The 17,205-nt window shown below is 43.6% G+C and overlaps 3 protein-coding genes across 3 annotated transcripts; all 3 read left to right on the top strand.

Moving 5' to 3' along the window:
- Positions 1–380: 380 nt before the first annotated feature.
- On the top strand, positions 381–2,033 carry EDB93DRAFT_1103864 (uncharacterized protein; the record flags this gene model as incomplete). Its single annotated transcript, XM_041447355.1, is given in 6 exon segments — positions 381–486; positions 506–584; positions 882–1,185; positions 1,337–1,549; positions 1,588–1,597; positions 1,960–2,033. The coding sequence occupies 6 exon segments, from the start codon at positions 381–383 to the stop codon at positions 2,031–2,033; spliced, it is 786 nt and encodes a 261-aa protein (XP_041307888.1).
- A 7,915-nt stretch (positions 2,034–9,948) lies between these two features.
- Positions 9,949–10,514, top strand: EDB93DRAFT_1103863 (uncharacterized protein; the record flags this gene model as incomplete). The annotated part of the gene is made up of 3 exons (XM_041447354.1): positions 9,949–9,968; positions 9,989–10,055; positions 10,107–10,514. The coding sequence occupies 3 exons, from the start codon at positions 9,949–9,951 to the stop codon at positions 10,512–10,514; spliced, it is 495 nt and encodes a 164-aa protein (XP_041307887.1).
- A 3,880-nt stretch (positions 10,515–14,394) lies between these two features.
- EDB93DRAFT_1337216 (uncharacterized protein) lies at positions 14,395–17,205 on the top strand. The gene is made up of 2 exons (XM_041455356.1): positions 14,395–16,017; positions 16,096–17,205. The coding sequence occupies exons 1-2, from the start codon at positions 14,434–14,436 to the stop codon at positions 16,996–16,998; spliced, it is 2,487 nt and encodes an 828-aa protein (XP_041307886.1). The 5' UTR covers positions 14,395–14,433; the 3' UTR covers positions 16,999–17,205.

Here is a 17,205-nt window from a genome sequence, read left to right as displayed (position 1 = left end):
TGGAAATGAGAAAATAAATGGATCTGCATAGAGTACAAATATAGCCTGTAAATACACACAAAGCATAGCATGCAAATCAAGGCAAAGCACACCAATGCAGATACAAAAAGGTTCAGTTTTGACAGGTAAAACCAAGTATGAAACAACGAGATTTCCAGATGCGGGTTTGTCGCCTGCGTGTTAAGCAGACCTTAGGTTTAACATCAATTTGAATGATTTACACATCAGATTATGGTTGGGTTTTCAAGTGAAAGTGGATCAGATTATGATATATATACAGACAAGAAGTATGTACTATATGGTGCAGCAGGCTGACCTAGGAATCCAGGATCCTCCACATTCTGGAGGGTTTTTCACCTCTTTGCTGCTCTCCCTCCACGATGTGCATGCCCAAAGGTGCTCCGAGTCAGAGACGCCCAAGTGGTGCCCCTGTTATGTTGAACTATCCACAAATGAGCACAGAGCATGCACAACAAGACATAACAGGTACCTACCCTGTGCACAGCCAAATCTGGGGCACATCACAACCCAGTCATGGCCCCACCAGCCAGTCAGATATTCTGTGCTGAGAGCAATCCATTGCAGTAAGTGCATCATTCAAAACTAAATCATAATATGCTACTCACATTCAAACAAAAGCCTGATCCCACATACTCATCCTTCCAAGAACATGTTAATGATGAGACTCTAGACCACCAAAAGCACATGCACTCACCAGATGTCAAGACCCCTTCATCATACCCATACATGGTTCCTCTACAGATGCTGTCCAGAATGCGAATGCACCTCACATCTGTGCAAAATTTTTGTCATTCAAATCAACCATCACAGGAGGGAACTCTTTAACTTGGACACACATCTCTCACTCTATTTTCTTACAGAGAATTTTCATCACACTCAGGGATGGTCGAACCTCAAGGTGATACTCTACACAATAGTTTTCAACAGCTGTATCCAGTGCCTGGTAACCATAACCAACAAATAGCAGCACAGATGAGCTTCCAGCAAAGCAGTCTTTTGCCAATGGACCATGGGTATGATAATGGCTCGAGTCTTCATACAACAATTGCTCAGCTCATTGCAGAGAACCAGCAGCTGTCCAACATGACTGATGAGTTGTTTGTGACAAAAAAAATACTCACAGAGCAGCTAAGGGTGACAAAGGATGTTGTCGAAAGTCTGAAAGTTCTTGGAGTTTAGTAGCAAGTTTGGGTCCGAGTTGAAGTCTTTGAAGAAAACTGCAACAAAGAATTTATCAAATGAGCATTCAAAGCTAAAGGTACACAATTTAATATAATATAATTCCACTGACTGCATTTGGCCTAACCAAGCGCAGCCTATCATCTATTCACTTTTTGCTGACTTTTGTGGAATCAACTCTGCTCTGAGCTGTGGGAAGTGTGCTGAGTTACTGTGCACTGTCAAGCCTCTTGAAAATAGAGAAGCACTTAGGAAGGTTGATGGCAATGAAATCTGGCATCCGAATGGGATGGGGAAGATTGATAATGACATTAATGCACAATTTCATAATCTGAAATTGAGGATGTTGGTCGGTCATAATTAGTCCTTGGCTCACTTGACCTGCAGGATTTGAGCTGTAAGTGAAGCCTCATCCTAGACTACTAAGTAAGAGTGTTAAAATAATGGAATAAGTACCCACCTAGTCTTCTACAAGAGATGAGACTGAAGAACACCATCCTTGAAGACTGGTGGTGCAGAGGGATCCAAGCTCATGATTTCATCTATCTTAGAAGTGATTAATTGATGCAACTTCATCAACTCGATGTTCATTGTGTTTGACATGGCAACAGGATAGTAGATGATTGGATCAATCAGTTTTCGAACATTTAAATTTTCATTTGATCCAAACATCATCACATGATTTGACTAAATTGGAGAAGATCTAAGATCTAGCTTATGTAATTTAATTTTCTCACCATGTGATCTTATTTGATATAGTTTTCAATAACAATACCTATGACAAGGGAAGTATTACAGGATACAGAGTTTTACAGTCTAGTCTTGAGGCCTAGGGTATGACAGTGATGTAAATGTTGAATAGATAGTTGTGGTGGAGTGTTCACCTTTTCAAACTATCTACAAATGCTGAAGGTAAACTGCATTCACCTAATGGTACTGGGCTTCAATAATAGCAAAGAACCCCAGTTCCATTAAATGAATGCAGTTTACATTCAATGCCAGACATTCAGCCATCCATGAATGCTGAAGGTAAACTGCATTCACTTAATGGTACTTGGGCTTCAATAGTGGCAAAGAACTCCAGTACCATTAAGTGAATGAGTTTACATTTAATGTTGGATGTTCAGCCATCTATGAATGCTGAAGGTAAACTGCATTCACTTAATGGTACTGGGCTTCAATAATGGTGAAGAACCCCAGTACCATTAAACGAACACAGTTTACATTCAATGTCAGATGTTAGCACCATTAAATGAATGCAGTTTACCTTCAGCATTCATATATGGCTGAACATCCAACATTGAATGTAAACTGCATGAGCCCCTTCAGTGACAAATTCCGTATTATATGGGTCACCCGACCTACATAATATCCTGTATAAGATGGGCCAGCGGACTATGGGCCGATGTTATGTATATCCCCGATATTGATGGATGGGCTGGGAGGGATATTATTTCCAATGGAGACAGGTGGGCCCATCTATGTTGATATTATATATATCCTCAAAGATGTCAGGTGGGCCGATGTAATGGTTTATTGTATAGATGGGTGGGCTGACATACAGGAATTATTTTGTACACGGGTGGGCCAAGGGAGCGGTGGAATATGTATTATATAGACAGGTGGGCCAACATACTGGAATTATTTTGTAGACAGATGGGCCGAGGGAGTGGTGGAATATTCATTATATAGACAGGTGGGCCGAGGTAGTGAGATATCTGTCTGACATTCACGGATTACCAAGTCCCAGATGTCCAAAAACCGAATCCCATTGTGCAACATCCATTCCAGACATCCAAACACCTGAAGCCCAAGACTGGAAACTGGAAACTCGTAAAAATGTGTGAAATTTCTATTTCCTTACACCAAACACATGAACACCTGAACACCCAAAGCCTGAAGCTTGAAAGTTCATTTATCAAATCACCGAGTGCCAAGTGCTGATAAACCCAAAGCCTGAGACCCAAAATCCGAAGCCCAGAACCCAAAAACATGTCTGCAAAATGTCCATTTTTCATTCATTGCACAAATCACCAAGTGTCAAGTGCCGAAATACAAAATTTGAGACCCAGTATACAAATCACCAAGTACCGAGTACTGAGGGCCGAACCCCAAAGTCTGAGGCCCAAAACCTGAAGTCCAAAACCTGAAAACATGTATATAACATATCCATTTTTTAATCATTGCACAAATCACTGAGTGTCGAGTGCCAAAACCCAAAACTTGAAACCCGGTATGCAACATGCCCATTTTTCATTTACATTAAACAAATCATCGAATGCCAAGTGCCAAGGCCTGAGCCACAATGTCCGAAGCCTGAAACCCGAAGCCTGAAACCCCAAAATATGTATACAACATATCCATATTTCACTCATTGCACAAATCACTGAGTGTCAAGTGCCAAAACCCAAAACTCGAAGCACGGTACAAAAATCACCAAGTGCCGAGTGCCAAGTGCTGAGGCCCAAAACCCGACGTCCAAAGCCTGAAACCTGAAGCCTGAAACCTGAAAATATGTATATAACATATCAATATTTCACTCATTGCACACATCACCAAGTATTGAGTGCCAAAACACAAAACTTGAGACCTGGTACATAAATCACCAAGTGCTGAGTGCTGAGTGCTGAGGCCTGACATCAAAAGCCTGAAACCCAAAGCCTGAAACCCAAACATATGTATACAACATATCCATATTTCCTTCACTGCACAAATCACCAAGTGTCGAGTACCAAAACCCAAAACTCAACACCCGGTACACATGACTACAACTGGACATGAATTCTGTATTTGTATGTATTATCCATTGATGAGGGTTCAAATAACTTGGGAATTGTATTGACTACTGAGTGTTGGGACTCGGGACTCGCTAGTCAATATAGGAAAATGATAATGAAAAAATGAAAAAAAAATTATTATTATGCTTAACTTTCTTAATGAAGGTTGTAGTCCGAGTCTATGTGAGTGTATTGGTGGTCCTAAGTATTGGTACTCAGTGTAGTGATGGTTGTGGTGCTGGGCTCAGAACCACTGATTTTCATACTCATGTCATTCTTGTCAATTGGGAGTCAATTGGGGATTATTTGAAGACTACATTAAATGTTAGTCAGTGTCGAGTATGATAATGAATGTATAGTCATACCTCAGTCTGAGAACAAATAGACTGAGGTAGGATGATGCAGGTATGAGGATTATATATTTGTATGGCATGTTAGCAATGATGTAAAGATGAGGTGTGCATTTGTACATGTGTGCAGTGAGTGAGCATAAAGATAAAAGAATGAATATTAATAGCAAGACTTGCACATTATGTTGAGATATCCAACATGACAAGCCTGTGATGGGATCAGAGACCTGGAATAACACCCATATATGTCCATTATAATAGCCCTAATAGTTTAGAAAGATCCATGAAGGATTGATGTAATGACAGGCATATGTGTGAAATGTGACAATAGACATATTTTTACAAAGTCACATTTATAAATGATTCAGGCCAAAGATTTTATTAAAAATATGTAGGATTGATTGTAAACTACATAAGGAACCCATACTGCCTACTGCCTTGAGGGTAGGGGGTGGATGGAAGGGATATAGTAAAAACATGAGTTGACTCAGCATTAAAGTCCTATTATTGCTTCACTGACCATTTTCGATGCTTTGGGTCTTTGAAGTTTCCCACACTCCATTTCTTATCTATTTCACTTCCTTAGTACTCAATTCTTGGTGAATTTGTCTGTAAATTTATGTCTATGATACTTAATATATTTTAAATGCACTCCAGGTTTCTGATCATGGAGATTCAATGTTTTGAAGGTATGGGCCCCTTATCAGGAGAAATGGCAAGTATGCACACTAGCTCACAAACTCCAGCCTATTGTGAGCTGATCTTGGTCATAAGAGGCAATAATATAAGCTATGCTCATTATATATTAAAAGGTTGGATCATGGATGCAAGGGCAAGATACTGAAAATCATGAAAAATGTCAAAAGTGCAATGGTCTATGCTTACATGTAATAACACTGTCTGTAATATTCAATAATGCGAAAACGAGTAAATATGCACCAGTGGGGATAGATACGACTAGACAGGACATAGGAAGGATGAGTCCGATGCAAAAACATTGGGTCCGAAACTTTTGGGTCGGGGTCGGGCATCGGGATCAGGATCGGAATGTCAGGGATGCGTCAGACAAATACTGTTTAATGTGAGTATCAAAAACACGAGTTTTGAGCCCAGTGCCACAACTATCATTACACCAGGTACCAAGTATCAGAACCAAGCACTGAGTAATGAAATCGCCAATTGACAAGAAAAGACTACCAATACACTCACCTTGACTTGGACTACAACTTTCATTAAGGGAAGTTAAGCATAAAAATAACTTTCATTTTTCATTCTCGCTGATGTTTCGGATTTCTTTAGCTTATATCTTGGTCAAATGATAACCAATGGACAAGAAAAGACTACCAATACACTCACCTAGACTCGGACAACAACTTCCATTTTTATTATTATCTTTGCCTATATTGGCTAGCGAGTCCCGAGTCCAAAGTACCGACACTCGGTAGTCAATACAATCCCCAAGTTGTTTAAACCCTACATCAATGGATAATACATACAAATACAGAATTCATGTCCATTTGTAGCACTGGGTATTGTGTTTCAGCACTCGGCACTCAGTGGTTTGTGCCATAAATGAAAAATGGACATGTTGCATACATGTTTTTGGGTTTCAGGCCTTGGCACTCAGCACTCAATGATTTGTTTAATGTAAATGAAAAATGGGCATGTTGCACACCAGGTTTTGAGTTTCAGGTTTCAGCATTTGACACTTGGTGTTTTATGCAATGAGTGAAAAATGGACATGTTGCACACCAGGTTTTGAGTTTCAGGTTTTGGCACTCAACACTCAGTGATTTGTGCAATGAGTAAAAAATGGAAATATTGCATACATGTTTTTGGGTTTTGGCTTTGGAATTTGGGTTTCAGATGTCGGGTTTTGGGCCTTGGCACTTGGCACTCTGCACTTGGTGATTTGTGTACTGGATGTCGAGTTTCGGGTTTCGGTACTCGACACTCGGTGATTTGTGCAATGAGTGAAATATTGATATGTTGTATACATATTGCTGGGTTTTGGGTTTTGGGCTTCGGACATCAGGGCGCGGGCCTTGGCACTCGGCACTTGGTGATTTGTGTACCAGGTGTCGAGTTTTGGGATATGTTGTATACATATTTTGGGGTTTCAGGCTTTGGACATTGTGGTTCAGGCCTTGGCACTCGGCATTTGATGATTTGTTTAATGTAAATGAAAAATGGGCATGTTGCATACCGGGTTTCAAGTTTTGGGTTTTGGCACTCGACACTCAGTGATTTGTGCAATGATTAAAAAATGGATATGTTATATACATGTTTTCAGGTTTTGGACTTCAGGTTTTGGGCCTCAGACTTTGGGGTTCGGCCCTCAGTACTTGGTACTTGGTGATTTGTGTACTGGGTCTCAAATTTTGTATTTCGGCACTTGACACTCGGTGATTTGTGCAATGAATGAAAAATGGACATTTTGCAGACATGTTTTTGGGTTCTGGGCTTCGGATTTTGGGTCTCAGGCTTCAGGTTTATTAGCACTTGGCACTCGGTGATTTGATAAATGGACTTTCAAGCTTCAGGCTTTGGGTGTTCAGGTGTTCATGTGTTTGGTGTAAGGAAATAGAAATTTCACACATTTTCACAAGTTTCCAGTTTCCAGTCTCGAGCTTCTGGTGTTTGGGTGTCCGGAATGGATGTTGCACAATGGGATTCAGTTTTTGGGCATCTGGGACTTGGTAATCCGTGAATGTCAGACAGATATCTCACTACCTCAGCCCACCCATCTATATAACATCCCCCTCCATTGGCCCACCCGTCTATATAACATCCCCCTCCATTGGCCCACCCGTCTATATAACATCCCCCTCCATTGGCCCACCCATCTATATAATGAATATTCCACCACTCCCTCGGCCCATCTGTCTACAAAATAATTCCAGTATGTTGGCCCACCTGTCTATACAATAAACCCTTACATCGGCCCACCCATGTACAAAATAATTCCACTATGTCGGCCCACCCATCTATACAATAAACCCTTACATCAGCCCACCTGTCACAACCCAAATAACGAATTAATGCTTGGGCAGAGACTAGGACCCGACTAAGGTTATCGGACAAGAGAGAGAGGAGCAAGTATGTCTTGGATTGCTATGGTGTAGATACAAGAGGTTTGAACTAAAGAACTATCAACCAAGACGTGCTACCTATATACAACTATTGAAACTGAGATTGAATCTGAGCTACAACTACTAGCCAATCATAAAATAGAAAAGGGAATCGTACCATAGAACATCGTAGAATATTAAAGAAGCATCACGTGACCATATCTTTATCTTATCGTATCTTATCTAATCTATTCACAATCAAAGAACTCGTCTTCTTCATCAGTCACATCGAAGACACGTGTTGTGGGCGCTAAAGGTATTTCAGGAATGATAGACGCTTTCAAGGTAGGGTTAGGGTTTGACTTAGGCGCTGTGCATTGACGCTTAGGAAGATTCAAGAAAGAATAATGGTTTGTTAAAGGTACTCGTGACAAGTGGTTTAAGAAGATGACGGCTGAGCAACAGAAAGAGGTTAAAGATGCAATGGAGAAATGGAACAAGGAGGGCGCACTGGAGGAAATTCAGGCTGTGTAAGTTGTCGTTCATATTACAGGATGTTCAGTTTAAAGCTGACTTAATTCAAAGCTATTGAAAGAATAATCTCAAGAAAAGTTTGAAGAAATTTCAGAGGAACTACGCCGTACCATGGGTTGCCAAGTTGTAATGCTAGTTAGTCACAAGAAGAAGACCCAGAAGTCCTTGGCTGTTACCTTGTCAGTTTCGGAATTACCCTATATCATTTGCCCGACTAATAATAACACTTAGACATGAATCCAAACCGCAGAGTCACAAGAAAAGTTTTTCTGTCAGCTCTGACAGTATCAAGGAGTGGGCTTTGACAGGTTTTGAATTCTTTGCGGAATGGTCTAAGACCGAATTCTGTACATTTTATATTCTACTTGTGGCATTTGATGTAGATTGACAAAATTTCATTAATAAAATAGATCCTACAGATAAAGATTGGAATGATTCAGAGACAGATGATTCAGACAAGGTTGGGGCTGAACCCGAGCTTATATTGGACAAAGAAGGCCATGCAAAACTCCCATCTCGAGAGGGTGTGGGTCTCAAGGGACAACAGGATTTAATTAGAAACATTTTTCTTGCTTCGTATAGTAAGTTTGAAGCTTTAATTAGCTTACCCTTGATTAATTTGTTGGTCCATAGAGGTCCTCACAAAGAGCAATAAACCTGTGCCTTGGTGGCAGATTGTCACTAACACACCTCACTACCTGGAGGCTACTTGTGTTCCTGAGACATTGGTGGTAAGAGACCCTTCGCACATGAGGTTAGAGGATGTAAATTCTCTCTGGCACCATTGAGTGTTACAAGAACATCTAGACGCTTGGGCCCCTACTATTTTTCTCCTAATCCTCCTCGTATCAGCCCTCGCATCATACCCTTACCCCGACCTTACCCTTGTCATCCTCATCATCCTCGCATTCCCTTTCGCCCTCTACCTATCGCTTCAGCAAAGCCAGTACATTTGGCCGGATCCTTTCGCTGACGAAGCATACCCATGCTCCGTTTCACCACCTGACTGATCCTGCGGACAGTCCCCTTGCCCTTACCGTCCGAACGGTAACCTATGATATGATGCACGACGCATCCCCTTTGCCCTGTTCCCTTTTATGATCTCTGACTCAGTACGCAGTCGCACATGCGACTTATACTTAGATCCGCAGCTGCACGATCGTGCCCCTGCGCGTTTCACTTCTTATTTCGATCTCTGACTCACTTTCTTATCTAGCACGTTCTACCTAGACCGAACGTGCCTTCCTGTTATGGTCTTACCCTTTACCGATTGCCTCCCCCGGTAGTACGAGTTATCATCCACTAATACGTGTCCTGTCCTCTATATAAACTCGCTACCATGTACTATATTCCTTAACTTGAATCTACTTGGTTCTTGACCTCCTACTCTCACCAGAGTGATCCTTCTGCCTCGCCAGCAGTCTATATTCTATCTTCTTATCTGCTCCTCGCGGATAAGCCTATAGTCTCGATCTTTACTCATCGACTTCGTCGACGAGCAAAGCCCCTGTTAACTAGTCGGACTTCTGTCCTTCTAATTAACGACGATCCTTACGATTAACCTTCGGGTGTCGTAAGCCTAGGCCGATATAGCTTATCGTCTCGCAACCGCGTGACATAAGCTACCCGATTTGGACATAGGCGTCAAATCGTACTTGCTGAAGACACGCCAAGTACGACCCCTAACCTTGGGCTAGCCCAAGGATGTCCACAGACCGTTGACGACACAAGCTCTGTTTGAGCGTCGCCAACAGATACCATCCAAGTCGTAACATTGAGAGAGATGTAGCCTTGCAGGGAAGAAGCTGGTCATTTTCATAAATGCAAAGAAGGGTGATAAGGTGACGAACATAGCTGACAAAGAAGAAGGAAAGAAGAGAAAAAAGAAGGACTATGTAGAAGTTTTTTCTTCGGACGAAGAAGAGTTGAGCTTGACTAGCTTAGGTTCCACAAAGGGTAGGATTGTGCCAGCTGGTGATCCTCCATCCATCATTCCTGCTAGTGTCCTCTTCAATGATGTCTATGATGGACAATGGGTGTTTTTATGAGGCCTTAGCACAGATGACAACTACCTCAAATTGGTAGATGCCACTCATGATTTATCAAAATTCTCTAGACAGATGGTGAGTAACTTGAATTTTTGATTGGATAGATGGATACTCACCATTCTCAAGACTCCATCAAAGGACCATATTGACTGGCCCTCTTGGACTAAATGGTCTTGGAAGCATGTTTATCTTCTGAAGGACATTCATGAATCACGGAAAATGCTGGAAGCCAGCCTAAACAAACTTAGGAAGGCCAATATTTCCAATTCGTCATCGGCCATCTCTGTGGTGTTAGGATTGGGTATGCTCTTTAGGGAGTGTAAACATGCGATTGAGTATGAGGAAGATGAAGCTTCTTTGGATACCCCTATCTACCTTGCTAATTCCATCTTCGATTTCTCAGTCTTACATCTCCTGGAGGAGGTAGTACCTGATGTCTTGTGCTCTGTAGTGGCCATCATTGAGTTGGATATGAGGAATAGGTATATGGAGCAGGAGGAGCAGGAGGTGGAGGTGGTGGAGCAGGAGGAGTAGGAGCAGAAGCAGGAGCAGGAGCAGGAGCAGGAGGTTGAAGTGAAGCAGACTGGGAAGAAGAGATCAGCAATCCAAGTCCCCTTTTGAAACTCCAAGAGGGCCAAGACTGAGCCTAAGGTTTCTTCAAACAAGTTCAAGGAGCCAGTCAAGGCTAAGCCTGAAATCTGACGTTCTACAAGAGCAAGGCAACCTACCAAGAAAAATGCAAATTTATAGTATATATGTAGTATGCTTAGTTCTTCTTAGTTAGTCGAAATGCCACTTGTGACTTTACTGTAATATAAGAAAAATATCACCAGCCCACAGGGATTATCATCATGTAGGTCCTTGGCTGGCTGATGCAGAATAATCACAACAGTCATGACCGGTGGGGGTATACATACTGTAGGTCCTTGGCTGGCCGATGCAGAATAATCACAACAGTCATGGCCGGTGGGGGTATACATACCGTAGGTCCTTGGCTGGCCGATGTAGGATTATCACAACAGTCATGGCTGGTGGGGGTATACCTACTGTAGCATATAGCTGGCCAATGCAGGATTATCACAACAGGCATGGCTGGTGGGGGTATACCTACTGTATCATATAGTCAGCCAATGCAGGATTATCACAAAAGTTACACATCAGGATTCTCACATTACTTATTTGTCCTTAAACAGACTTAAGTGTCTTGTTGAAAGGTGGATCTACTTGTCCAACATTTCAACTTATATATATTCAGAAAAGAAATGTTGAGGTATATCAATATATACATTTTATTATGCTTCACACTAAAAAATGAAAATATGCCAGGTAAATAATCTGAGAGAGCAAACAAGTTTTGAGATAAGTAAGTTAAGCAGATTAAGAAGATTAAGGAATGTGAGAATTTCCTGATAGGCTGTCCAGTGGAGGTATACATACTGTAGAATATAGCCAGCCAATGCAGGAATATCACAACAGTCATGGACAGTGGGGGTATACCTGCTGTAGGTCCTTGGCTGGCTGATGCAGAATTACCACCACAGTCATGGCTGGTGGGGGTATATCTACTGTAGATTATGGCCAGCCAGAGACAGTAAAAATTTAGCACAGGCTGGCCAGCCATGGTCCTACATCACATGAATGCTAGCTGGCCAGCAGTGAAAATATTTAGCACAGACCGGCCAGCCATGGTCCTACATCACATGAATGCTAGCTGGCCAGCAGTGAAAATATTTAGCACAGACCGGCCAGCCATTGCCCTACATATTGTATTTTGGTGTCTTCATTATCACACTACTAACCAATGGCCAGCTAATCATGATCCTACATCTGGTACATGTTAGCAGGCCAGTATGCAATTTGGAAAATCAGGTCCAGCCAGCCACAAATCTACTGCAGGCATATTAGGCTAGCTACTACTACTTTAATTATAATAACCCTAATGTTTATATATCTGAACAGGCCAGCCATGATTCTACAACTCAAGACAACAAGCCTGACCACTATTGCTTATAATCATGATAATCATCCCTGACCAGCCATGTATTTGAATCATGTAGATACCAGATGGCCAATACCTCCGGCCAGTGGCTGGCTAGCCATGATTCTATGAGGTTTTTGCATGTCTAGAGCCAGAGTTCTACATGAAATATGACTGAAGGGTCTGAGCTTATACTATTTCTCCCTTCTCCTTCGAACCGAGAGTCCATGCTGCACCTGACATGTCACAGGGCTCCTTATGACTGGGAATCACGGCTCATCCTGGACTTTTACAGGTTCAAAATGGTGTTTCGGGTCAAATAGCTTCACAAATATTCTTACAACTATTTGTACAAATCAGATATCATTAGCTCATTAATATATCTGATTTCCTTTCTTACCAACACGAAAACTGACAGCTACACATAGAACATAATTTACTCCATGTTGTCAATTGAGTTGATTAGTCATAAGTCAAGTTGTCTCAGTTACACATGACCGAGGCATTTTAGTATAGAAGATGCTGCAACAAATAAAGGAAACTCGTGGGTTGTCCTGGGGGGTGAGAATAACTGAATAACACACACATCGGGGTTATCAATATTTAGGAGATGTTTTTACGTTGTACCAAATGTGAAGAAAATATTTGAAATTTAAACTGACATAAAGATGGGGACATAACTTCAAATTTTGGTAATGTTTTGGACGACATACAAAATTTCAAGCATTGGCAACCATATTCCCACCAACTATATGTCAATAACAATAAGAAATTTAATCCAATTTTCTGTGTGTGCTCAAATTTTGAAGTTTTGTCATCACATTTTGCCACCGGTGTAAACTTCAAATTTTCAGGGTGTCTTAATTGTCGGACAAAACTTCCTAAATAAGTAGTCATATGGTCATGTCCCAAATTTCATGTTTTGTCTGCCATTTAAGGTCTGAATTAAAATCAAAATTTGAGCACACACAGAAAATTGGATTAAATTTCTTATTGTTATTGACATATAGTCGGTGGGAATATGGTCGCCAATGCTTGAAATTTTGTATGTCGTCCAAAACATTACCAAAATTTGAAGTTATGTCCCCATCTTTATGTCAGTTTAAATTTCAAATATTTTCTTCACATTTGGTACAACGTAAAAACATCTCCTAAATATCGGTAACCCCGATGTGACAGTATCAGTGGGGGGTGGAATTTCATCACCAGTCAGCGAGTAAACTGGCCCGATGAACTCCTTCCCGGATAACTTCGACTTCCATTTGATCAGGCCTCCGAAACTTTGACTACTGTGATGGGATCAAAATGGATCGAGTGCGAAGGCGTCGTGTCCGAGCGTTAACACTGAAGCGCTGCATGATTGAGCCGCCGTGTGGGCGGGAGGGGACAAAGAATGGATGCAAAAAGATACTAATGAGAGAATAAGTATCGAATAGAAACGGTGAAACTAAAGGCTCCCGCTCAATTGGACGAACGGTGCTGACTCTTCGACAGGCTCCGAATCGGCACCTTACTCATCCCGTTGCAGAGCGATCTCCACGTTCGGCCACGGTGCTCCACGGTGTTGATACCCGTGCGAATATCAGGCATTCACTGCCAACCGATTTCTTCCTCGATGCTACCTCAAAACCTTGAATACGCACGTTGATGCTCGCTTCGCATTCAGGATCGTTATGACCTGAGAAATTAGCGTTAAGTTTTGACTCAGCTACTGGAAATGTCGAGCGCATGCACGATGTACGTAACGCCTACACCATCATGAGGCCAGCGGCGAAATGTTGGCTTGGCTATGAGATGCCACGACTAAGGTGAGGCGTAATCACGATACTGTCGACGGAAACGATTCAGCGGCTACCGGGCGTAATAGAGTGCTTCGTCGCGACTCACGCTGTCCTAGATTGCTCTATATCGAGTCAAGCGCTCATCTGTCACGCCTATAGACCTCTGGATGGTAATTCCCGTCCGCACGATGCAAAGAACAGGCAGCTTGACACTGGTCGCTCTTGACATGCACGTGATATACTCGTGCTACGGCATCGCATTGAGATTGCTTCATAGCAACAGGAGTTATCAGATTGAACCTCGTCAGGGCCATGTGCAGGGTCGTTTCCGCTCCGCCCGCATGGGATCCGCATTTCCGCTAACTCAGTGGACCATCGACGAGACATACCTCTTGGTCGTGCTTGCTTCTCTTTTTGACCTGATTAAACTTTTAGAGTTCGGGGTAAGAAGCTGGAGAACCTTGTGCGATTTCTGGACTTGCTTGCTTGTTGTGTGCGATGATAGTGCGACAGTCAACTTGTATGTGCATGCAAGCATTGCAGACCTCGGAGGGCGCGTGGCGCTCCCGCATATACATAGATCATAATAAAAGAGGGGGGCATTTATTTATAGAATTATCGTAATCGGAGACTGAAAATGTGAAATTGTTTATGGCGGATTAGTTTGACAACGTTCTGCTCGTTCGTTTTCGTTATGGATGAGGGTGAGCGAGAGCGCGTACAGAACTGGTTGGTCGCTGAGGACAACGCACACATTGTTCTACTCACTGTCTCTTCTTTCGCTCTCGCTGTTGCATCCATCCTCCTCTGGCGGGCAAAGCACGTGGAGAACAATCCCGGGAACCACCACGGATCCGACTCACAGCAGACTCGCTCTGCTCAATCCATCATCACCGCCGCTCTCTCTACTTTTCATATCGCCAGTAACACTCCTGGTGAGTGTGATATGACCCAACAAGAACACTCGAACACTCCTAAAGCACCATTTACATCTGCCGACATGGAGCAGAAAGCTTCTCGGTCCAAGGAGCGACGCAGAAGAGGAAAAGTTCCGCATAAGGAGCTCCTCAAGGGCGGGAAGAAGGCAAAGTCTACACCCAAGATTATACAGTCTAAAATGCCCCTTCACCAAGATAACAGCGGTAGCGATTCTCCGGTGTTCGAGTCAGAGTCCAGGTCGACCACCAGTAACGATAATATCGCGCCAGTCGCGTCATCCACTTCTCGTTTACCTTCACCCACTCAAGATCCTCCTCAAGAGAATTTGGTATCACATCTGAGCGTAGAATCACCGCCAGCAGTTGAACCACACGAGGACCGTTTGCTACCTGCTTGCATGTTAGCATCCAGTTCTGAGCCAGCATCAGTTTTGCGTCACGTCACGTCCAATAACCCATACATGCATACTTCACGCTCTGAACACACGCACCTTCATGGCGCTGCTGACCACATTCAACCTGTTGACAGCCCCTGTCACGACGACCCCTCCTCCATGCTAGAATCATCTTCCCCGACCACTTCCACAGAAGAACACGACAGTCATGACCGTGCATCCTCATTTACTTCTTGCCCCCAATCTCGGTCTATGCCACTCCGCGTATCTATGTCTACCCACACGTTGGATTTGGACGGACAATTACAGGCATGCAGAGCAGGCGCTCACATCAAGCCTCCACGATTAATGTCCGAGCACCGTGGAACTGACAAGTCTAATGGTGGTTGTGTAATTTCAGCATCTGTCTCTCACACCACTCCCTTGGCACCGTCATCTGCCTTTCACTGCTCTTCTCCCGCACGAATTACATTATCTACCTCTGCATCTGCATCCAGTTCCCCGTTACACCCGAATTTTGGATCGAGTATTGAACCACCGCCATCTCCCTCCGGTTCTTCCCCTCCTTCACCAACACTTCCACATGTCACATTTCCTACTTTGAACCTTCTTCAGGCATCTCCTAATGATCACACACACACACACTCGAGTACAGTTGAAAGTCCTATTATGAATGGACATAAAGTCGTGGGTCCGCCAATACCAACTGCTTCGCGGGGCTCGACGCCTCCACCAGGAGTGCCTCTTCATACTGTTCATATAGGTTCCCCTACTGGCCCATTACGTGCCCAAACCCAGCTCGCGTCCATGCGTGGTGCACTCGAGGCTGCGAGACTACGAGAAGAGAAAGCCCGTATGGAGGCTGAACGCGTAGGGAAGGAAAATGAAGAGCTAAAGTGGCGATTGAATGAAGATACGATGGCTTGGAGGAGAAGAGAAGCTGAAGTGAGTATTTAATCCTCACCGGACCTCCCATTATGCAGTGGTATTTGTTGTTATTGTTTCACTGACCATATTCCTCAGCTACAAGCTCAAGTCCATCACCTCATGCAGCAGCTTCAGGCAGCATACTCTGTTTTTGCAACCTTGCAATCCCAGGCTCAGGCTCAAGCTCAAGCTCAATCTCCCTCATCGTCTTACTCCTCTCCCACCTCACCATCCCCACGCCTGCAACCTCACAGCCCCAATATCTCTCACAACGGCCTACCATTAAATTTTAACCACAATCCACCCGCACACGTTCAAGCACTCCTTGCTTCATCCTACCATCCATACCCTGGCTTTCCAGGTACTTATGGAGGTGCAGGGATGACGCCTTTCTTCTCCGGTCTGAGAATGACCATGAATTCGGGAAGCAGCGTGAGGAACGGCGGCGGCATAGGTCAATATACCCCTGATACAATTTCCTCGGCAGGGTCATCGCCATCGCGTGGGAGGCAACGACGGCGCAATTCGGCATCTTCGTCTGCTCAAGAAAATAATAGTGAAAACATGGGCATGAGCGAAGCAGAGGAGGACCAAGAGGATATGTGGCAGAATAGTATATTGGCCGATGCGATTTTGAAGCGCCCTGAAAGCCTGCGTGTGCCAAGCCGAGGGAGTCTTCGATCTGATGGACGCATGAGCGCTATAGGCAGCGGGACGAGCGGGAAAGAGGACGCAGAGCGTGTGCCTAGCAGGATGAGCGAGAGATCAGATGCCTCTGCGAGCGGAGGCAGTTACGGTGCGCTGAGTATGTCGAGTTTGTCATCGGGTAAGAGCGAGGACGAGACTAGTGGCGTTATCGCAGAGCGCGATTCCATTCTGGCAGAGGTGACCGGGGTTACCAATAATGGCGGCGAGGGAACGTCAGGTCCTGACTTACCTACACAAGATGCATTGTTCTGGAACCTATCAACTCCTGCCCCTGCCAGAGACGTTCAATGACCATCAGAGGTCGGATTTTGAGTTATGGTATATTGCATTCCCCCTCTGCACCCCCACGTTTTCTTCCACCACTTTCGTTACTTTTATACGATACGATCGATCCATAGGGACTTGGAATTTGGATGTCGAGTCTGTATAATAACGTATTTTATTGTCTTAATACACGCTGCATGGCTCAGCCTTCGGTTGCGTCTGAAACTGCTTGAA

Source organism: Suillus bovinus (assembly GCF_016758785.1).
Source record: "Suillus bovinus strain UH-Sbo-P2 chromosome Unknown EDB93scaffold_26, whole genome shotgun sequence".
NCBI classification, from domain to species: domain Eukaryota; kingdom Fungi; phylum Basidiomycota; class Agaricomycetes; order Boletales; family Suillaceae; genus Suillus; species Suillus bovinus.
Note: the sequence above shows the minus strand (reverse complement) of the source record. Positions and strands in the feature narration are given on the sequence as shown.